Source organism: Gorilla gorilla, chromosome 19 (genome assembly GCF_029281585.2).
Source record: "Gorilla gorilla gorilla isolate KB3781 chromosome 19, NHGRI_mGorGor1-v2.1_pri, whole genome shotgun sequence".
Lineage (NCBI taxonomy): Eukaryota > Metazoa > Chordata > Mammalia > Primates > Hominidae > Gorilla > Gorilla gorilla.
The window spans coordinates 23,221,879-23,243,766 of NC_073243.2; the positions used below are offsets into that span (position 1 = coordinate 23,221,879).

At 54.8% G+C, this 21,888-nt stretch overlaps 1 protein-coding gene across 1 annotated transcript; it reads right to left on the bottom strand.

Moving 5' to 3' along the window:
* Window positions 1-208: 208 nt before the first annotated feature.
* On the bottom strand, window positions 209-16,323 carry ALOX12B (arachidonate 12-lipoxygenase, 12R type). The gene is made up of 15 exons (XM_004058536.5): window positions 15,853-16,323; window positions 14,562-14,766; window positions 9,648-9,729; window positions 9,426-9,518; window positions 9,200-9,322; window positions 8,775-8,878; window positions 8,309-8,481; window positions 7,936-8,079; window positions 5,551-5,754; window positions 5,218-5,304; window positions 4,736-4,905; window positions 4,156-4,277; window positions 2,215-2,315; window positions 1,706-1,876; window positions 209-1,508 (listed from the first exon to the last, which is right to left on the bottom strand). The coding sequence occupies exons 1-15, from the start codon at window positions 15,997-15,999 to the stop codon at window positions 1,329-1,331; spliced, it is 2,106 nt and encodes a 701-aa protein (XP_004058584.1). The 5' UTR covers window positions 16,000-16,323; the 3' UTR covers window positions 209-1,328.
* Window positions 16,324-21,888: the final 5,565 nt, after the last annotated feature.

Below are 21,888 nucleotides of genomic sequence, written 5' to 3' on the forward strand. Positions count from 1 at the left end.
GAGCTCCAGGCCTGGGTCAGGGAGATCTTCCAGGAGGGTTTTCCAAGCCAAATGCTCTCAGAGGTGGCGTCCACTGCCCCAGGGCAGCAGCCTCTTGAGTCTCAGCTCTGTTCTCTCTACCTTACTCCCATCTAGGGGGTCCCCTCCACCCTGGGCCATTGTGCTGGGCTCATCCGGTGTTTCACGATGATCATCGTCACCTGCTCAGCCCAACATGCTGCCATCAACAGCGGCCAGGTGAGCCACTGCCAGACCTGGGGGACAAGCAGGGTCGTGGGAGGAGCAGCCCTAGCAGCACTGGAAGCTCTGTACTGAGTTTGCAGGGGTCGGTCTGAATTCAGTGCCTGGATCCCCAATATTCCTATCATCCTGTGGCTTGCCCTGCCCACCGCCAAGGGCCAGACAGAACAAGCAGCCTCACTCCCTGCGGTCGATGCCACACACCACACCCTGGTGCTCCTGTGGGGGGTCAGCAATGAAACCAAGGCCACCATAAGCAAGGCCCAGGTGGGGATGGCTGGGGTCTCAGCTTCTAGAGAGTGGGAACATTGAGGAAGGGATCCTGGGGACAATGGCTACTAGGAGGGTGCACTTAGCTTAGCAGGCTGGGCTCCTAGGTGGCAGGGCTTGCAGCCACTAGGTTGCTGGTGAGTGTGGTTTAGGGTGTTGTGGATTCCTAGTAGGGGGAGTTTAGAGTGGTCTGGGCTTCAGAGTGAGCCGGGCTTGGGGTGGTCTGGGTTTCTTGTGGCCCGCAGTCTTTTGTCTAGGTGGGCGGGTGTTTTACGTTTCAAGTTGGATGGGTCTGGAGTGGTCCAGGACCCCTACGTGGGCTGGGCTTGGGTGGACTAAGTCCCCTGGGAGGGAGACTTAAGATGGAACAGAATCGTTGTGGGCTGAAAATGCAGCCGGCCAAGGTCCCAGCTTTTCCGTCTCCCCTCCTGGACACCTACCCAGAGGAGCACTTCGCCGAGAAGGCCCCGCGGCAGAGCCGCCTGGCCCAGATCTCGGCGGACGTCCTGGAGTGGAGCCGGGGCCTGGCGCTGCCCTACTCCTACCTGAACCCCGCGGCCGCAGAGAACGGAATCGCGGTGAGAGCGCGCGGCACAGCCTGCACCTGCACCCCGCGGCGCCAGCCCTGCCGCCAGCGCCCCAGTAACTTGCCGCGCGCATTCACAGCCAGACCCAGGGAGAGGAAGGTTTTTTGTTTTTTTGTTTGTTTGGTGTTTTGGTCTCTGAGGTTTTTGTGTTTTTTGCTTGTTTGTTTTGTTTTGTTTTGTTTGAAAATAGTAGGGCACAGAATGGGGAGAGGAGAGACGGGGAGCGCGCTCCTAAATAGAAATGCTGTTCTCAATCAGCACCGGGTCCAGGTAGTAGTAGGGGATGGGAAGGCACTTGTTGCGCTGGCGGATGTCGTGTGAGATCTGGTTCAGGCGCTGGCGGAACGCCTCTATGCTCCTCCGCGGGGCCTCCTCCACGAAGTGAATGTCCGGGAAGTGTCCCAGGGGCCGCTGCGGGCAGAGAGCTCGACAGCTGGGACCAGGGCCGGCCAGCACCCCCTCCTCCTGCCGGTGGCCCTGGCCCCTCCACCCTTTGGTTTCAGTGGCCTCTCACTCCCTGCTCCCCTCTTGACGCCGCTAGTTATCCTCCCCCATCCCCGGCTTCTGGTCCCCTCCCTGTGCTCAGAGTCCCCCATCCCGTCTCGCACCCTGTCGTCAGGCTCTCGGCTGAGGGTCCAGAGCACCAGCAGCGTGATGCACGTGGTCTTCACATCCGGCAACGTGTCCATGAAGGTCTCCAGAGTGGTCAGCCCCTTAGCCTGAATCGGTGGATTCCGCATGGACGCTGGGAAGTTGGGCATCCAGGCGGTGAACTCCATCTGGAGGTGGGATAGAGGGGCGGGTCTGGGTGGAAGAGTACCCCAGGAGTTTCCTTCCACCAGGTGCTGACCACCCGCCCTCCAGTCGCTGAGATGGACTCCCCGCCCTTGGCGCTGAGGCTGGGCTGGGTTGGTTAGACTGGGGGTGGGGCTGGGTGTGGGGCTGGGGCTGAGAGTTGGGGCTGAGGCTCGGTTTCCGTTGGGACTGGAGTTGAAGCTGGAACAAGTTGAGGCTGGACCAGGGATTATGGCTGAGGCTGGGCTTGAGGTTGGGGCATGGACGAAATTTAGAAGGTCTGAGCCTGGGGCTGGGCCTGGGCTGGTGAGACCACCGGTACCTGGCCTGTGTTGACAGCAGCGTGCTTGGCAGAGCAGGTGTAGATGACTATGGTGACATATCGGATCAGCTCAGGCACGGTCCGCAAGCACCTAGGGAAGCCTGACCGGCGGGGGAAAAGCCCAGGCGACGTCAGTCGTGCCCTGGTACTGGCTGCCCGGCAGAGGGCGCCACCATGCCCCGCTCTCACCGTTTTGCAAAAGCTTCAAGCTGCCGCATCCGTACCCTCATCCTGCCTGCGTGACCCTCCTGTGGCAGCAACCCCATCTCCCCTAACCCAGATCATAAGGCTGGGGACGGAGGGCTGCAGGCCTTGGCCAGAAGTCCTCCAGGGCTGCTCCTGGCCCCTGCCTAACCAGTGACCCTCAGATCTCTCTTCCAGTTTCCCTGGGGATGCCGCTCTGGTCCCAGACCTGGGGAAGTTGGGAGAGGCAGGAGGCTTTCCTGGGTTCCTTCGGAAGAGTCCTGCCCCGACTCAACCCAGCGCCCCCCCTCCACTCCCTCCCATCACCTCCTTCCAGACTCTGTGCCCACTCCAGATGGATTTCTCAGTCCCACACATCTTCCCTACCAAGCTGCTGGCTTCCCTTTCCTGTTGTCCCGTGTGAACCTCAGGTTGCTTCTCTTTCCTGTTGTCCGGTGTGTCCTGGTTGCCATGGTGATCTCAGGTTCCAAAAGTCCCACATATTCAAACCAGACCCATCATCTTCCTCCCTAACCACTCCTCCTTTTAGCCCCCAGATCAATGGATGACGTACATCACGTATCCAGTTGCAAAAGTCTGAAACGTGGAGTCGCCCTTGGCCCCTCCCTCCTCTCCCCCTCCCCTCACCACCAAACTCAAACCATCACCCAGTCCTGTCATTTCTAGCTCTGGAATTCTCTGTGGCATCCCCACAGCCCTTACCCTAGTCAGGTCCCCAGTCTTCCCTCCTGGACACAACAGCTTCCCTAACTGTCTCCTGACTGCCAGTGCAGCCTGATATTCTAGCATACAAGTCTGATCTTGCAAAACCCTCCCTGGATCCCTCTGGCCCTTAACCAGGCTGTGCAGCCTGGCCGTGGCTCACGGCCTCAGCCTCAGCCCATTGGGAACCTCCCCACATCCCACCCTAAGCTCCAGTTGCAGAGAACGTGATTACAGTAAGCAGCTCCTGGAACTCCCTATGCTCTCTCTGGCTTTCTCGACTTTCCACATACTGCTCCCATGCAGAACTCTCCGTCCCCATCCTCAGTCATCTCGAGGCTAACCTCTCCATCCTGCAGATCTTAGCTAGATGTTAGCCAAGAAGTTAGATTTCAGCTAGATCTTAGCTTGCTGCTCCTGCCCTGTCTTCTCTCCACTACCCCTTCCCAAAGTGGGTTAGGCGCCTTCCCTGGGCTTCCCCACAACTTACTTTAGGGAACTACCTGCCACCCCAGACTGTGAACTCCTTGAAGGCAGGCACCTTCATCACCTGTCTTTTTCCCTTTTGCCTCCTCAATAACCAGCACAGTGTTGCATTGTGGATGCTCACTGGATATTTGTTGAGTGTGTACCCAGGTGGTGGGACCTCAGGGCGCTTTCACCCCTCTCCTGGAGCTGCCAGCTCCCTGGCCTCCTGCCCTTTCCTGTTGGAACTCATACCCCATTTCACAGTCCACAAAGATTTGTTTCTGGGGTGGGGCTGGGACCCCTCCAGGTCTCTGCAGAGATGACTCACAGCCCCTAATCTCAGACAGGGACCCATTGCCAGCCATGTTTTCTTCCCCAACCTCTCTGAGATGCCACTGCTCCAGGGGCCAGAGAAGAGCCTGTCAAAATCCTAGGGCAGCAATTTGGTCTCCTTCAGTCTACAATAAAATATGTTCTGATCCAGCCCAGGAGGGCCCTAGCAGACCTGCCTGGGGGCTGCCCCTCAGTCCCAGCTCCCCCTGATTGCCCAGGTGTCCAGGCCCATACCTGAGCTCTCCCGCCCCAGGAGGCACTCTTTAAATATTTCCTGCACCCAGGACTGCAATTCCGGGTCACCCTCCACGGCTGCGTCACTCGGGTAATAATAGGTGATGATCTCCGTCACATACCTGACCAGGGGACAGGGCCTCAGTTTGGATCCTCCTCCCCTCCCACTCCTCAGCCAGGCTTCTCCCACCTCCCCCAGGGTGCCCTGACCTCAGTTGGCCCCAGAGCTGCCCCAGGCCTGTGGGAGGGCAAGTCCTGTGGGGCAGAAGTGGAGAGGATGGCTTGGCAAGGTCAGAACACACCCAGAGGACTCTCTTATAAGGGATGGGCAAGGCCTACAGGCATCTCAGATCCCAGAAGCGATTTGGCCAGCAGAGGTGGGCTGGGGACCCAAGCAAGGAAGGGGCCTGCTGGGCTGAGGGTGTAGGTGTGGTGGACACACAGACCGCAGGCCCCTTCCCCAAGGCCAAGCCCCTGGATGACACCAGACCCACACTCAGTTCTCTAGAAGCTCCGCACACCCTCTCCAACATCCCAGGGTGTCCACCCTGAGAGCCACCCACTGCTGTCCTGAGCTCACTTCTCCAGTGCATTCCACACCGCCAAGCTGTCATCGCGGTAGTAATATCCAGGCAGGTCCTGGACCCCACGCTCCACAAAGTCATTGGGGAGGTAGAGGCTGTCATAGGTGAGCTCCGACAGAGCCCGTACCATCACCCCAGCAAAGCCTTCCACGCCCAGGGACATGCCCTGTGAGGGAGGAGGCAGATCCTGGAGCCGGACAGGCATCCCTGGCACCCCTTCAGGTCCTCTAGGATCCCATTAAGTGCCCCTGTAACCCCTGACCCAGCCCACCCCACCTCCAGGAACAATCCTGCTCCGGGCCAGCACACCAGCCCTGCCTCTGCTCCTTTCTAGACAGGAGAACCAACTGCATCCAGCTCCCTCCCTTCATGCCCCCTCATGATGACCCAAAGGCAAATGGGAAGTCCTCCTCTTCATCTAACTGCAAAGGCCAGAGGAAAACAAATGTCTCGTTGGGGTTGGGGGCAGAAGTCTTACCTTGGCAGAGAGCCCCCCCTCATTGAGGAGAACGGCCCGGCCAATGCTGTTGATCTGGACTGTGTATCGGGTATGGGGGATGAGAAGCTGTGGGGAGAGCAAGGAGGATGAAGAGAGAGGGCTGAAGTGGCCCCCAAAGGAGCTCAGCTCCCCATTTCTGTAACATCAGATCTGCTCACTCTGGGAAGTCCCTATGCCAAGCCCTCTCTTGTGGTCCCCAGATGCCCCCCAGGCTGACTGGAGTCTCTCTGACTGCTCAGTGGGCCTGGGGGCTTTCGGAGGCCAGGTGACGGCCATGATGCCTGGGGGAGGCCCCTTCTCCCAAGCCCATACCTTGTAGAGGGGGTGGCACATGGGCAGGTTCCTCAGCAAGGCCAGGCAGAAGGCCTCGGCAATGAGGTGGGTCTCCAGCAGGTGGGCGATGGCCTCGTGGCTGTAGAACTCCGCATAGCGTACCCACGTCTTGGCTAGCAGCCAGTCCCACTCAGAATCACTGGGCAGGAAGATGGGGCAATCTGGCCCAGGGGTCTGGCTGAGCTAGGGGTGGTGAAAGAGAAAGGGTTAGGTTAGGGTAGAGACCCACACACATAAAGTCCCCACCGCAGGAAGGAGGCAGAAGGGAGTATGAGAAGGTGAAAACACTCCTAAGCTCCGGTCCCACTGGTCCCCTGAGCACCCCTGGGCCTTTCCTCCCTCCCCACATTTGATCTTGCTGTTCCCTCTGCTCAACTGCAGTACCTTCCTCTTGCCCCTGTCTCTACCTGGCAGCTCCCACTTATTCTTCAAGAACCATCTCACAAGCTGCCTCCTCTGGCAAGACTTCCTTACTTCAGCCACACCTCCACCACATTCAGGTGTGCAGGTTGTGCACTGCACAAGGATTCCTAGCCCCTCAGGGGGCAGGCAGATCACTGAAATCAGCCTACGCTATTCCATTAAGGAGCCAGGAGCATCAGGCTCTGGGGCTCTGGCCCATCCCCCCAGAGGGAGCCTCTTTCTAACTTGCACATGACCCTTGGGGGGACCTCTGGGAAGGAAACACCCAGTTCCTTCCTCTGCCAGACCAGATTCCCAAGGCAGAGGCTAAGTCTAATTATCTCAGTATTTCCAGTAGGGACCTGACCCCCTTCAGGGACTGGTTTTCCAGGTGGATGGATGGATGAAGTCAAAGAGACAAGCACACCCCACAGACACATATACATGCACACACTCACAGATGCACACACATAGGGGCATACAAGTACAGCTGGCCCTCCGTATCCATGGGTTCCACACCAGTGGATTCCACCAGCAACAGATGGAAAATATTCTGGGAAAAAAAAGTGTCTCTACTGAACGTGTACAGACTTTTTTTCCTTGTCGTTCCCTAAACAATACAGTGTAACAACTATCTACATAGCGTTTACATTGTATTGTATTGGGTACTATAAGAAATCCAGAAAGGATCTATTTTATTTCATTTTATTTATTTATTTATTTATTTTTTTTTTTGAGAAGGAGTCTTGCTCTGTCACCAGGCTGGAGTGCAGTGGCACGATCTCTGCTCATGGCAACCTCTGCCTCCTGGGCTCAAGAGATTCTCCTGCCTCAGCCTCCTGAATATCTGGGACTACAGGCGCCGCCCCCCACCATGCCCAGCTAATTTTTGTAGTTTTAGTAAAGATGGGCTTTCCCCATGTTGGCCAAGCTGGTCTTGAGCTCCTGACCTCAGGTAATCTGCCCTCGTCGGCCTCCCAAAGTGCTGGGATTACAGGCGTGAGCCACCACACCGGGCCTAGAGAGCGGGCCTAGAGAGGATTGAAAATACACAAGAGGGCCGGGCGAGGTGGCTCACGCCTGTAGTCCCAGCACTTTGGGAGGCTGAGGCGGGAGAATCGCTTGAGGCCAGGAGTGCAACATGGAAGAAAGCGTAGCGCTCCTTGTGTACACGCAGCAGCAAGAGCTCACCCAGCTCCGCTGAGCAGCGCACTTTGTACTTCTGTACCTCAGGGCACCAAGACAGCAAGCAGCTGAGAGGCGGGGAACTGCCAAGGCGGTCCTTGAGCCTTGCAAGGTGCATCTCCACCTAAGCCTATTCGGGCATACAAACCTGAGCTGCTCCCAGCCCATACCGGGCTTTTATATGAACTAGAAAAATGTGCCCAGGCTGGACGCGGTGGCTCACGCCTGTGATCCCAACACACAAGAAGATGTGTGTAAGTTATATGTAAATACTGGGACTTTTTTTTTTTTTTTTTTGAGATTGAGTCTCGCTCTGTCGCCCAGAGCGACATGCAGTGGCATGATCTAGGCTCACTGCAAGCTCCGCTTCCTGGGTTCACGCCATTCTCCTGCCTCAGCCTCCCGAGTAGCTGGGACTACAGGCGCCCGCCACCACGCCCGGCTAAATTTTTGTATTTTTAGTAGAGACGGGGTTTCACCGTGTTAGCCAGGATGGTCTCGATCTCCTGACTTCGTGATCCGCCCGCCTCGGCCTCCCAAAGTGCTGGGATTACAGGCGTGAGCCACCGCGTCCGGCAATACTGGGACATTTTATATAAGAAACTTGAGCATCTGCAGATTTTGGCACCCCGGGGAGGTCCTGGAACCAATCTCTCAAGGATACCGAGAGACGGCTGAATACACGCAGGTCCACACGCTCACATAAGCGCGCGCACACTCGGAGGAACATTCGCGCACACAGAGGCTCAGCGGCAGCGCCGCCTGCAGCCCAGGCACCTGGATGGCGATGGGCATCATCTTGCCCTCGGGTCCGAAGTGCAGCAGGCAGAGGGGGGCACAGTGGTGCTGCTTCCGGCCGCTGAGCTCCACGGTGGGGATGCCCTCCATGATGCGGTAGTCGGCCAGGTAAATGTTCCCCTTCTGGAGGGGAGCCGCGATGGGTGGCAAGTAGGCACCCACACGGGAAGCCCGTGACCCGCGCCACAGGTGCACAGGGCGCTGGCGACTAGGGGCAGGGGTGGGACGGGGACAGGGACGCGGGGTGCAGGTTTGCCTGGGACTGGCGCGGGCGCCGGAGGTGGGGAGAGACGGGGATGCCCGCGAGGGAGGCCGGGAGGAGGGCCGGGGTCTCCGCCGGAGCGGGCCTCACCTCCAGCTCCGCTTGCAAGCACGTTCCCTCGCCCAGGAACGGAGCCACCATGTCGTCTGTGACGGGGAACTTGTCTGGGATCCGCGTGCAGCGGCGGATCAGGCCGGGGTTGACGCCGTTGAGGTACTGGTACCCAAAGAAGGTGTCCTCTGCCCAGTGCTCGGCCACGTACTCTGCGAGGACGGCGCGAGGGCGTCACAAGGCGGCCCGGTCCCCCTCGGGGACGGAGAAGCATGGGACAGAAGAAGACTATGGGCACCGAGAGGAGTCGGGGAGGAAAACGAAGCCCCCAGCCTCGCGCTGAGCGGCCGGAGGAGCCCGGGGCGACATTTCCCAAGAAGCCGCCAGAGGGCGCGCGCGCGCCTCGCTGCCTCTCCAGTCCCACTGCCCCGAAGTGAGGGGCCCGCCTAGCACGCCGGAGACCGCCTGGCTCCCCCTTCTCGATCCGGGACGCCCCATTCCATACCGGAGACGACAGATTTCTTGCCAGGGAAAATTTTCCTAATGTCCTTCAGCCTCTTCCACGAATGTTTGCAGTCCAACAGGCCGCGGACTTTGAAAGCCAGTGCCCTAGGAGATGGGATTCCAGGAAGAGGCCTTCAGAGGGGCTGCCAAGCGCCGGCTGGGGCAGGTGGCGGGGCCGCCCCATCCACTTAGGTCTCTGGGTCTCAGGGTCTGTGCGTCGCAAAGTCTCTGGGTCCCATGTCTCAAGATCTTTGCATCTCTAGGTCTCTGGGATCATGTCTCAGGTTTTCTGGGTCTGCGCTTCAGCTCCCTCTCTGCCTTCCTGGCCATTCCAACCTCTGGGGCTGTCTTGGAGGCCGCCAAGGTTGGGGGAGAGGGAAAGTCCTTGCAGGAGCCCTCGTTCTCCCGTCACTCACACGCACTCACATGGGCCCCAGGCGGACGAAGAAGGAGGCCGTCTTGAGGAAGGAGTAGCGGAGATTTAAGTTCAGGAACTTGGTGGCCTTAAAGTTGATGAGAATTGGGAATCCCGGAATATAGCCATTCCACCTGTGGGGAGAAGCGCAGGGCAACTGGGATCCAGGGAGCGCGGAGGAGGCAGGCGCCCAGGGGAAAACCATGGGAGGGGCGCAGCGCAGCTTCGGGTCCTTACTCAGGCCGGTTGGGGTTGCGATGCCTCCGCCCCGGAGGGCGGTAACTGGGAATGTGCACATAGCTGGGCAGGCCAGGAAGAAAGACTCGCCAGCTGCAAGGGAAACCGAGATGTCACCCTCATGCCCGTGCACCACCCCAGGGCAAAGGGCCAGAGCCATCACTGCCTCCCACCTCCCTGGACCCCTGCCGGGCGCCCAGACTCTGCCACCCGCCCCCTCACTGGTAGAAGTCCTGCTTGGCTCTGATCTCCTCTTTTCTGTGCTCCAGGAGGACGGGGAGCGAGTCATCTGCTGTTGTCTTTCCTGTAGGGAGACCAAGGAGCGGACTCAAGGGCTGACCCTTGCCCCTGCCCACTTCAGGAAGCAGGAGTTCAGCTTCTGTGCCCCAGGTCGGCTCTGGGGGGGCCCATGACCAAGGAGTGGGAAGGCTCACCTTGGGAGAGTGAAGGTGCGTCCTGTCCGGAAATATCAGATAAAAGAATCACGGACCCACCCTCTTTCCTCTTGCTCTACTGTCAAGCTAAGCTCTGCTGCTGCAAAAAGTCCCTCCTCTAGACCCACTGAAATATTTTTTATTTCTATAAATTCATGGAGTATAAGAGCAATGTTGTTACATGCATAGTGGCCAAGTTAGGGCTTTAGGTTACCCATCACCCAAATAAAGTATATTGTACCCATTAAGTAATTTCTCATCATCCACCCCCTCCCATCCTCTCACCCTTGAGAGTCTCCATTGTCTATTGTTTTGCTATGTCCATGTGTACACATTTTTTTTTTAATGGAGTCTCGTTCTTGTCACCCAGCCTGGAATGCAATGGCATGATGGCGGCTCACTGCAACCTCTGCCTCCTGGGTTCAAGCGATTCTGCTGCCTCAGTGTCCGCAGTAGCTGGGATTACAGGTGCCTGCCACCATGCCCGGCTACTTTTTGTATTTTTAGTAGACACGTGGTTTCGCCATGTTGTCCAGGGTGGTCTCGAACTCCTGACCTCAGGTCATCTGCCCGCCTCTGCCTCCCAAAGTGCTGGGATTATAGGTGTGAGCCACCACACCTGGCCCATGTGTACACATTTTTTAACACCCATTTATGGGTGAGAACATTTGGTATTTGACTTTCTGGTCTGGCTTGTTTCACTTAAGATAATGACTTCCAGTTCCATCCATGTTGCTGCAAATGACATGATTTCATTTTTTTCATGACTGAATAGTATTCCACTGTGTATATATACCACATTTTCTTTATCCAGTCATCCATTAGGGCACTTAGGGTGATTCCATATCTTTGCTAGTGTGAATAGTGCCACAATAAATAAGGCATCTTTTTATATGTTGATTTCTTTTCCTTTGGGTATATACCACTGAAATATTAGTAACTGACAGTTGTTTAGCACTTACTAGGTCCCAGGTATTGGGAAAAGGGCTTGTGCGGTGCCTGTATAAACTGGCCATAAACATATGTGACAGTAAGCTGTGGAAAGTCACAAAAGGCCTCTGAGGAGGAAAGCGTTCTTATCGCCATTATGTTCCCATGCTCTGAGCGTTAACCTGCTGTCTTATCTATAAACACTGTGTTCAAGGAGAAAGACACTCCTTTGAAACCTGGAATGTGGACAGACGCGCAGGCTCCTAGTTAAGCCTGTTCCCACTAGCTGCTCTCCGATAAGTTAAAGATGTGCTGTTTGAGCACAAAGGAGATTCGTTTAAACCGCTATTGCTATAGATTACACCTGTGATGCACTGCCTCCCTTTCAGTGTTTCGCCCTGAACATCTGCTTCTTAGATCTAAGTGACTGTACTCAATAAATAGTGTGGAGACCAGAACTCTGGGCCTTTTGCAGCCTCCATTTTGCAACTGCCTCCCTGGCCCCCACTCTTTTTGCACTCTTAACCTGTCTCTTCTCATTCCTTCGTCACCACTGGACTTTGGGTACCCTACAGGTGGTGTTGAGGCTGGTCCCCAACACCAGGCACTTTGTAGACACTTTATTTTTATTAATCTAAGCCTAAGAAGCACCCTATGAGGCAGGTGACTATTACTATAGGCTGGTGACCCCTTCTTCACAACTGCAAAGTACAGAAAGCTGTGGAAATCAAGTTTGTCTGTTTGTTCCACAACAAATTCATTGGTTGACAAAGCCTGCTGTGAATCTCCCTGAGGATATATACAATCTTTATTTAACTCACTGGGTCTAACTATTCATAGTTTTTACTGGGAAGTGTTAGTATATTTGATTGGGGTGCCCTGTGGTAGATATAGCACATAATATATGGGGTATGTGTGTGATATAGATTTATAGATGAAGATATGTATGTATACATATACATATTTTATATAAACATACACACATGTGTACAGATACATGTGTATGTAGCTTCTCAATAAAATCCAAATTTCAAAACACCCCTGGAATCAACAGTTTCAGCTAAAGGACTGTATCCCCATGCCCATTTTACAAGGAGAAACAGTCGCTATTATGTATTACGTGGGGACAAGGCTGGATTTGCCCCGTAGCGGGCTGCTTCTGACCACCAACAGTTGTTAAGCCTTTTAAAATTCTGTTCAGGCCAGGTGCGGTGGTTCACGCCTGTAATCCCAGCACTTTGGGCGGCCAAGGCAGGTGGATCATGAGGTCAGGAATTCAAGACCAGCCTGACCAACATGATGAAACCCCATCTCCACTAAAAATACAAAAATTAGCTGGGTATGGTGTTGCACGCCTGTAATCCCAGCTACTCTGGAGGCTGAAGCAGGAAAATCGCTTGAACCCAGGAAGCAGAGGTTACAATGAGCTGAGATCATGCCACTGCACTCCAGCCTGGGTGACGGAGCGAGACTCTGTCTCAAAAAAAAACAAAAACAAAAACAAAACAAAAAAAACCAACTCCATTCAGATGTCATCTTATTGGATTCTCACATCCATCCTGTGAAGTAGGTTCTGTTGTTATCTCCATTTTACAGATGAGGGCACCAAGGCTTAGAAGAATTTGGAAATGTGGCCGGGTGCGGTGGCTCACACCTGTAATCCCAGCACTTTGGGAGGCCAAGGCAGGCAGATCACAAGGTCAGGAGATCGAAACCATCCTGGATAACACGGTGAAACCCCGTCTGTACTAAAAATACAAAAAATTAGCCGGGCGTGGTGGCACACGCCTGTAGTCCCAGCTACTCAGGAGGCTGAGGCAGGAGAATCACTTGAACCTGGAAGGTGGAGGTTGCAGTGAGCCAAGATTGCACCACTGCACTCCAGGGCGACAGAGCGAGACTCCATCTCAAAAAAAAAGAATTTGGAAATATGCCCAAATGTCCAGCTAGTCAGCGGAAGAACTGAGACCTAAGTCCAGGTCCGTCTTTCTACAGCACCCTGGCTGGTGGTCCCCAGGCTGGCCTGTGCCTACCGCTGCAGCCCATCATTTCCCCTCAAGTCCCTTACCTCACCACCCTCTCCCTCCTCCACCTGCCTCAGCTCATGTTGTATTCTGGATGAACAGTGCTCCCTGGAGTTGTGCAACCCAGAGACCCAGCTCGTTTTCATCCCCAAGGCGGAAGCCTCACTCCTTTGAGGGCCCTATGGGTGACTCAAGTCTCCCTGTCCTGTTGCGTGGCAGCGGCCCCACCCAACCCCATTCCTGCCTGGCCACCAGCGTCACCCTGCCTGTCCCCTGCTTCCATGTCACCCAGACCTGTCACTGCAGGAAGATGCTCTGTGTCCCCAGTGAGACCCTCCCCTTGGCATGCTCACCATCTCCCAGGCTTTCCTCGCCTCTCCTTTCCCCGGCTCAGGCCCTGTTCCCCAATCCTGGGGGAAGATTCCAGCACAGGGCAATGAGAAACGGAAGAGAGGTAGTCAGCTGAAGGGAGGATGGGGCTTCGGGCCCTGGGTGTCCTCAGCTCAGCCTTTCCCTCCCATTCGCCTCAAGGGAAGCCAACAGACACTCAGGTGGTGGAACTGGGGGATAAGAGAGGACAGGCCCCCAGTCCTCATGTAGCACCACAAATTAGGAAGCTGACCCCAGCCCACCACACAAGGGGCTCTGGCAGGGGTGGGTGCAAGGAGCTCAGCCACTCAGGTCCTATGTCTCTCCCATGGGAGTAACCAAGCAACTGGAAAAGCCACTGGGCAACCTTAGCCAGCCTTAACCTTGGAGAAACCCTGACAGTCTATCTGAATAACAGGGCCTCTACTAGACAGATCCTTAGTGGATTAAGGGGGGCCTTTTGGAGTAACAGTGCATCCTGTTAGAGAAATATGGTGTCCTGTTGGGAAAATAGGGAGTCCTTTGGAGCAATAGAACATCCCATCAGTCTAAAAAATGCTCAATTAGAAAACTGGGGCTCCTGCCTGTAATGCCAGCATTTTGGGAGGCTGAGGCAGGCAGATCACCGGAGTTCAGGAGTTTGAGACCAGCCTGGCCAACAAGGTGAAACCCCATCTCTACTAAAAATGCAAAAATTAGCATCAGGAGGCTGAGGCAGGAGAATCGCTTGAATCTGGGAGGTGGAGGTTGCAGTGAGCCGAGATCGTGCCATTGCACTCCAGCCTGGGCAACAAGAGGGAAACTCCGTCTCAAAAAAAGAAAGCCAGGGCGTCATAATTATAAGACTACAGCACCATGGAGACCTGTTGAACTCAAAGGGCTTCTAAATGGGATAGCAAGGTGCTGGTTGGAATAATGGGGCATCCTGTTATAGTAACAGAATCCTGCTGGAGTAACAGGGCGTCTTTCTGGAGCGCATATGATTGGCATCATAAATAGGCCTCCTGTGAGAGTCCTGAGCCTGTACTTAGCATCACAAGGGGTCTTTTTAACGTGGCCGGGCATCTTTTAGGAGTCAGGGAGGACTGGAGATGTAGCGGGGAGCGCACTCTGGGAATGCTGTCTGCTGCCAGATGGGGATGCTGAGGGTAGCCGCTAGGCCTCAGGCACCTCTCTTCCTCCAGTGTGCAGCCCCATGCTGAGCTCAGGGCAGCAGCACTGACTGAGGGAAATGTTTGACAGTGGCAGGAGAGCCCAGGAGTCCCTGGTGGGGCTGGGCCCCGCTCTGGCTTGATGGGAGCCTGGGTGCCATGCCAGGGTAGCAGGCTGGAGCTAGAGGCCTCACGGCCATAGGATGGAGCAGGGTGATGAGGGCTTACCTGTGGCCTCCCGGAGTGCCAGGGTCTCGTAGCCATCCATCCACTGGTAGGCGGGGAAGTGGTAGATACGGCCGTTGGGGGCACAGATCTGCACATAGTTGCAGTACCAAGGGTCCTTGGGGAAGAAGGAGTACCGCTCTTTGTGCAGGCGGATGATGATGAGCTCACCCAGGTCCTGAGGACACTGCACGGTGTACTGGTCCACCTAGGCAGGATGCAAGCCTGGCTGAGCGGGCAGGACTTCACCCTGGCTCCCAGGCCGCCCACCCCTCTGGCCCCTCACCCAGGCCCTGCTCATGCTGCGCATTGCTCACCTCCCTGGACTGACGGAGGGACAGGATATTGACCTGATCATTGAGCTTCCTTCTGACTTCTCCAGCTTGGGGGTCTCCTACTGGATTCCTCTACCCAGGGCTGTGTAGGACTCCAGCCCCTCCTTCTCTCCATCCCCAGCTCCTGTCTTCTCCCACTCCCCTCTCCAGGCACCTGAGGTTGCAGGAAACCTTCAGACCCCTGGGGACTTGGGTAGCACTCTACAGTTTTCGAGTGGGGAGAGGCCCAGCCAGCCCCTTCTCCCATTCATCAATGAAGATGCAGATATTCAGAATGGCCACATAGACAGAGTGACCTATTAAGGTCGCCTAGCAGCAGGTGGCTGGGTCTGACTCAAAATCAGGTCTGAGGGCCCGCAAAGCGTGCCTTCCACTGGACAGGCTGGTCTGATGCCATTTTAAGTCACAGAGAATCCAGTGCAAATGTGAGACAGTTAGGAGGCAGCTGAATTAGGAAGAGTGACTGAGAATGGAAGAGAGAGGGATGCGGGAGAGGGGGTAAGACAGAAAGGGGAGGAGAGCAAAGGGGAAGGAAAGCAGGTGGAAAGGATTGAGAAAAGAGAGATGCAGGATAGGCAGAGACAGGGAGAGAGGGCTGAGGAAGAGGGAGAGAGAAGAAAAGGATGGGGAGGGAGATGAGGAACGCCTGAAAGGGTTAGAGATGAAGGAGCAGGATGGAGAAGGATGGCCCAGAGATCTGGGACATGGGCGAGGGCTGGAAGCCAGCTCTGGACAAGGCGTGTAGAGCCACCGGGGAGCCCACTGCCTTCAGAGCTGTGCCTTGGCTCTCCAGCCTCTCCTCGCCAAGCTCGGCTCACCTGGCTCCCCCTGCGCACCTTCACCCCTCCCGGGGCCACAAAGACACACAGACACACACAGACACACATAGACACACACAGACACACAGACAGACAGACAGACAGACACACACACACACACACACACACACACACTCTTACCGCCCCAGTTGCAAAGTCTCTCCCAAAGTGGTTCAGCAGCTGCTTATGGCTCTCTCCTTGCGTCCCCACAATGGTCAGTGAGATGGAGTCCCGTGTTCCCGACAAGAGGTCGGTGCCTGTGGCCACCCTGACTTTGTAGGTGGCCATGGCTGCTCTTCAGGAGGCAAGAGGGGCACTCAGTCCCAGACACCGTGGAGGGGCCACACGAAGGCCCAAGGCAGGCAAGAGAAGCCAGGCACAGAGTGGAGTGGACAGGGCTGGCCTCTGAGGTGCAGTGGTGAGGTGGCGAGGTGGGGTGACTGGGCCTGCCAGCCAAATTCTGGAAAAGCTGCTGCCCTTGGTGGCCGGGGTGCGTGCCGGGCAGGCCCAGGCGGAGCCCAGGTGGTGGCGGGTGAGCAGGTGTCTGGGCTCCAAGCCTTCTGGGAGCTGGCGGGGAGGAAGAGCAGGCAGGGCACTGGGCCTGCCTCTGAAAGGGCGGATGGAAGATGCCGTGGATGAAGGCGCCTTCAGGGTGGGGGAGCCAGTCCAGCCTGAGCCAGGGCCCTAGGGAAGTTGAGGGAGGGGGCAGGGTGGGGTCCCCAGATCTTTATCAGACTAATAAGCTCCTTCCTCCTGCCAGTCCCCATTGGCTACAGTGCCAGGCACCACTACTAAGCAGGGCCATGGGCAGTGAGTGACTTGCATTGGTTCTGAGGCCACTGGTGGGCGGGGGAGGGGAGGGGGAGGGGCACTAAGTTGCAGTGCAGCTGGCCAGCCTCCAGGCCATTCCTCTCTGGGAAATGGGACAGGTAGTGGCCACAGTGAGAAAGCTGGCCTGTCCTTCTGCCCCAGGGCCCGGAGTCTGTGACTGGAAGGGTGGGAGGTGTTGAAGCTAGGGCTCGGGGACCACATGGGTGCAGAAAGGCCTGAAGATGCTGCGGGGAGGAACGATCAGGGTAAGAGAAAGGGATCTGTTGCTTCCTGTGGGGCCAGGATCCACTGGTGAGGGATTGGAGTTGGATATAAAATCAGAAGACCAAAAAAAAAAAAAAAACTAAATTAGAAGACAGAGTGAAATCTGGGGCATAAGAATTAAGTTAAATAGCTGGGCGGGGTGGCTCACGCCTGTAATCCCAGCACTTTAGAAAGCCAAGGCAGGTGGGTCTCCTGAGCTCAGGAGTTCGAGACCAGCCTGGCCAACATGGTGAAACCTTGTCTCTACTAAAAATACAAAAATTAGCCAGGCGTGGTGGCATGCGCCTGTAGTCCCTGCTACTTGGGAGGCTGAGGCAGGAGAATCGCTTGAACTCAGGAGGCGGAAGTTGCAGTGAGTTGAGATCATGCCACCGCACTCCAGCCTGGGCAACAGAGCAAGACTCCATCTCCAAAAAAAAAAGACAAAAGAATTAAGTTAAATAATGGATTAATATGATCAATATTTTGTGGTATAATCATAAAATAGAATTCTACCCAGGAATAAAAAGAAAGAATGAACTGCAATGCGGATGAGTCTCACAAAGATGATATTGAGCAAAAAGAGCCAGACATTAAAGTGGATACGTTCTGTTATCCATTGATAGGAACTTCCAGAACCAGCAAAACTGAGCAATTCTGACAACCCCTACTGGTGAGTATCCCTGGTAGAGGGAGGCCATATGGGCTGCTGGAGGTGTTCTTATCTTGATCTGAGGGGCGTCTAGGGTACTTCATTTATTTCAATATGTGTTATCCTTTAATTTCATAAAGTACATACCCTCACTTCCCTCCCAAAAAAGAATGAAGCTAGGAAGAGGGCTGGAGGCAGGGCTGAGCTCCAGTGGAACTGTGTTTGTTGGGAACCAGGTCGTTCCTCCCTCCCTCCCTCAGATATGTAGTGAGCACGGTGCACGGCGTTCTGGGCACTGCAGAGGCAGAGAAGAAATGAAACATACATGGAGCTTACGGAATAGCTGGGAAAGAAGTGAAAGAAACAGTAAACAAGAATTTGTTCACTATAATTTTGGATACTAAGTGCTCTGAAGAAAATAAGCGTGGGAGGTTGGGATTGGGAACTAGTTGCCGATAGAATCACAGAAGTCAGAGCCGCAGGATAGGGAGAAGGTGTTAGGAGTAAGGTGAAGAGCATTATGAGAGAGTCAGAGATAGACTCTCCAAAGATAGGATTTGGGACCCAGGGAGAGTGAGGAGGCAGGCACGTTCCTATTCCCTTTTTCTGGACCTGTCTTCTTTCCTTTCGCCTCCCAGGAGCAGCTCCTGTCAACCAGGAAGCACAGCCCTGCTTTCCTCCCTGATGGCACGCTTCCATCACCATCGAAGGAAGGTCATTCAGTGCCCAGGCCAAGTTAGGGTCAGAGGGTCAGAGATTGTGAGATGAAGAGAAGGTTCCAGTAGGTTCCAGATTGGATGTGGAATGGGGTCGAAACTGCAATTCAGGTTTAGGTTAGGGACACAGATGTGGCTGGAGTTGAGGATTGAAATGATCTTTTCCAGACCCAAATCTGTTCACATCACTCTCTATGTTCCCTCCTCCCAACCCTGATCAAGCCTGGCAGTGGCTCCTCTTTACCTTTGGGACAGTGACACCATCCCCTCCCGTGGCCCCCACGGCCTGCCTGATTGGCTTCACCCCTCACATTCCCCTTTGCTCTCTTCTGTCTGGGACCATGTGCCTTTCATTCATTCATCAACAGACACTGGCCGAACCCCTACTGTGTGTTCAGCGCTGTGTCAGGTCCTGAAAATACAATGCGATCAAAGCAAACCCCTGCACCCATGGAGCTTGCCTTCGAGTGAGGGAAGCAGACAATATTACCCAGTAACCAAATACATTAAATAGTATGTTAAATAGTGATAAGTGCTGAAGAGAAAAGAGAGAACAGGGAAGGATAATATAAAAGATAGAGGAGTGCCGGGCGTGGTGGCTCATGCCTGTAATCCCAGCACTTTGGGAGGCTGAGGCGGGTGGATCACCTGAGGTCAGGAGTTCGGGACCAGCCTGACCAACATGGAGAAACCCCGTTTCTACTAAAAATACAAAATTAGCCAGGTATGGTGGCGCATGCCTGTAATCCCAGCTACTCGGGAGGCTGAGGCAGGAGAATAGCTTGAACCCAGGAAGCAGAGGTTGCAGTGAGCCAAGGTCATGCCATTGCTATCAAGCCTGGGCAACAAAAGCTAAAATCCATCTCAGAAAAAAGAAAAGGAGGATATTTTAGATACAGAGTGGCCAAGGAGGGCTCCTTGGGAAGAAGACTTTTGAGTAAAGACCTGAAGGAAGTGAAGTCAGCTCGTCGCCATCCCAGGGCCTTGGCACATGCTGTTCCCTCTCTACCTCTCGAACTGAGGTCACGTTTCCTCTTCCTCCTGATCTTAGCTCAATAATTGCTTTTTCCAGGAAGGCCAAATTTCACTATACATGGCTCTCACAGCACTATAGCTAACATCTTTGATTGATGTCTGTTTTCTCTAATAAATTAGTCCATAATTTTTTTTGGTTTTGTCCCCATCTCCTGGTGTCATACTTGGTACCTGGGAGACACCAAAAACATAACTGAATGGGTTAATGACAAGGACAAGGTCAGGGCTGGGGATTGAATCGATGATGGCTTTAGAGTTATGGTGAAGATCTGAAGAGAGCTGACTTGGGCTCAGGGTGAGAGAAGGGGCAAGGCGTGGTGTAGGGGAGGGAAAGGGGTTGGGTGGGGAGGGAGGGAGGAGAGGGGAGAAGGCTGAGGATGAGGGTTGTGCCCAGCTCTGGGTGGCAGGGCTGGCTGTCCTGGGCTGCAGACAGAAGCCGTCCAGCTGGATCTCCCTCCTGGGATCTCCCTCCTCAACCACCTCGATGACTCTTGGAGGATGCTGGGAGCCTGAAGATGCAAATCTTAAGATGCAAATTCCATGCAAATTCTCCCAGCTTCCTCTTTCTAATCTCTCCCCTTTGCCCTGTGTCCCCAGGGGGCTGCTGAGGCTTGGTGAGAAGCAGGGCAGTGGACTGGGCAAACTGAGTCATAGCCTGCTACCAATAGGTCTCCTCCAACCCAAATCCCAGGGTGGCCCTGGGTTTGCTCAGGGCTCCAGTCTGGAGTGGGAATTAGGTTCCTGAGGGAGACAGAGATGGAGGCAGGGATGCTGAGGATGTGAATGTGGCTGGGGCAGGGACAGGGACGGGATCAGGCATGAGGATGTAGATGGGGCACTCCCCAGCTATGACCAAAACGTAGACGCGTGACTCTTGATAGGTGCTCATTGGGCTGAAGAACTGGTTCTCCTGGACCAGGGGCGGGAGCCGGTGAGGAGGAGAGGTTCCTGGGAAGGATTCACACTCACTGGGGTTGCTAACTAGGGGCCATCCACACAGGAAGCTGAGTTCTCACTGCTGGGGTATCCCCCGTGCCTGACCCCACCCCAAGCCCTGCAAGGCAAGGAGCAACTAACTCCTGGGGACCCACTCTCCTAAGACACAGAGAAAGAAAAATCAAATCATGCCACTCCCCTGCTTAAAGTTCACCAGAGCTTAAAATGGGGTTGTCCGTAGAAATGAATCCAAGGGCCAGGCGCGGTGGCTCACGCCCATAATCCCAGCACTTTGGGAGGCCAACGCAGGCAGATCATGAGGTCGGGAGTTCAAGACCAGCCTGACCAACATGGTAAAACTCCGTCTCTACTAAAAATACAAAAATTAGCTGGGCGTTGTGGCACGTGCCTGTAATCCCAGCTACTCAGGAGGCTGAGACGGGAGAATCGCTTGAACAGGGGAGGTGGAGATTGCAGTAAGCTGAGATAGCACCACTGCACTCCAGCCTGGGCAATAGAGAGAGACTCCATCTCAAAAAAAAAAAAAAAAAAAAAAGAAAGAAAGAAAAGAAACGAATCCAAGGACTTATCAAGTCTACAAGACCATGCCTTCCGGACACCTTTTTCCAGCCACTCTGGCCTTCTTGCTGTACCCAGAACATGTGTCCTTCAGGACCCTTGCATTTGCCATTCCTGGGTTTGTAATACCCTTCCCCCAAGCTGTTCAAGCTGTTTCAACCAAGCTGTTCAAGCTGTTTCAAGAGTGGTTTTGTTTGTTTGTTTGTTTGTTTGTTTGTTTGTTTGTTTTGAGACGGTGTCTCACTCTGTCACCTAGGCTGGAGTGCAGTGGCGCAATCTCAGCTCACTGCAACCTCCACCTCTCAGGCTCAAGCGATCCTCCCACCTTGGTCTCCCGAGTAGCTGGGACCACAGGCGTAGTCCACCTGGCTAATTTTTTGTATCTTTTGGTAGAGATGGGATTTTGCCACGTGGCCGGGACTGGTCTCAAACTCCTGAGCTCAAGCGATTCGCCTGTCTCAGCCTCCCAAAGTGCTGGGATTACAGGAGTGAGCCACCGCACCCGACCCTAAGCGTGTGTTGTTCATGTCATCCAGGTCTCAACTCCAGTGTCACCTCCTCAGAGTCCCTCCCTGACCACCGTCCCTCATGTTTCCCCGCCCTCCGCCCTCCATCATGCTACCCTGCCACCTGGTTGTATCTCCAACTGCACTTGCCACCGCCCAAAAGGATCTTTATCTGTTTATTGATGCGTTTATTGTCTGCCTCTCCAGCACCCATAAACTGTGAAAGAAGGGGTTGTGCCTGGGGAGCTCACAGCTGCTCCCCCAAAATCTAGAACAGCGTCTAGGCAGACGAGAGGCACGAAGCAAAGCGATGCTAGGATGTCAATGCTGGAAAGGGCTTTTCAGGTCTTCTCATCCCACTCATGTATCTGACAGGTTGGGACCACTGAGGCAGAGGGACTTGCTCAAGATCAGCTGGGGAAGGAGGCTGGTGTGCTTCCCATTATACCAGTTGACCTTTTAGACTGACCAAAAAACAGTGGAGGGCAGAGTGTAAGCTGAGGGGAGCTCCTGACCTCACAGGGCTCCAGAAACTTGATGTGAGCCTCCTCCCCATGTCCTGTCCCCAGAGTCAGGGCAGGACATCCTAAGCGTACCAGGTGTGTCTGCCCAATAAATCTCTTTCCAAGCTGCCTTTCTGGAAAACCAGATTCCAGTGACCCGCCCTGGTCCCTCCCTC

Excerpts from the sequence above, each read along its gene's own strand:
- ALOX12B (XM_004058536.5), bottom strand. The coding sequence starts at position 15,999 with ATGGCCACCTACAAAGTCAGGGTGGCCACAGGCACCGACCTCTTGTCG. Across the intron at positions 9,323-9,425 it reads CGCAACCCCAACCGGCCTGA|GTGGAATGGCTATATTCCGG; the intron begins GTAAGGACCCGA and ends TTCTCCCCACAG. Across the intron at positions 2,316-4,155 it reads CCTGGGGCGGGAGAGCTCAG|GCTTCCCTAGGTGCTTGCGG; the intron begins GTATGGGCCTGG and ends CCCGCCGGTCAG.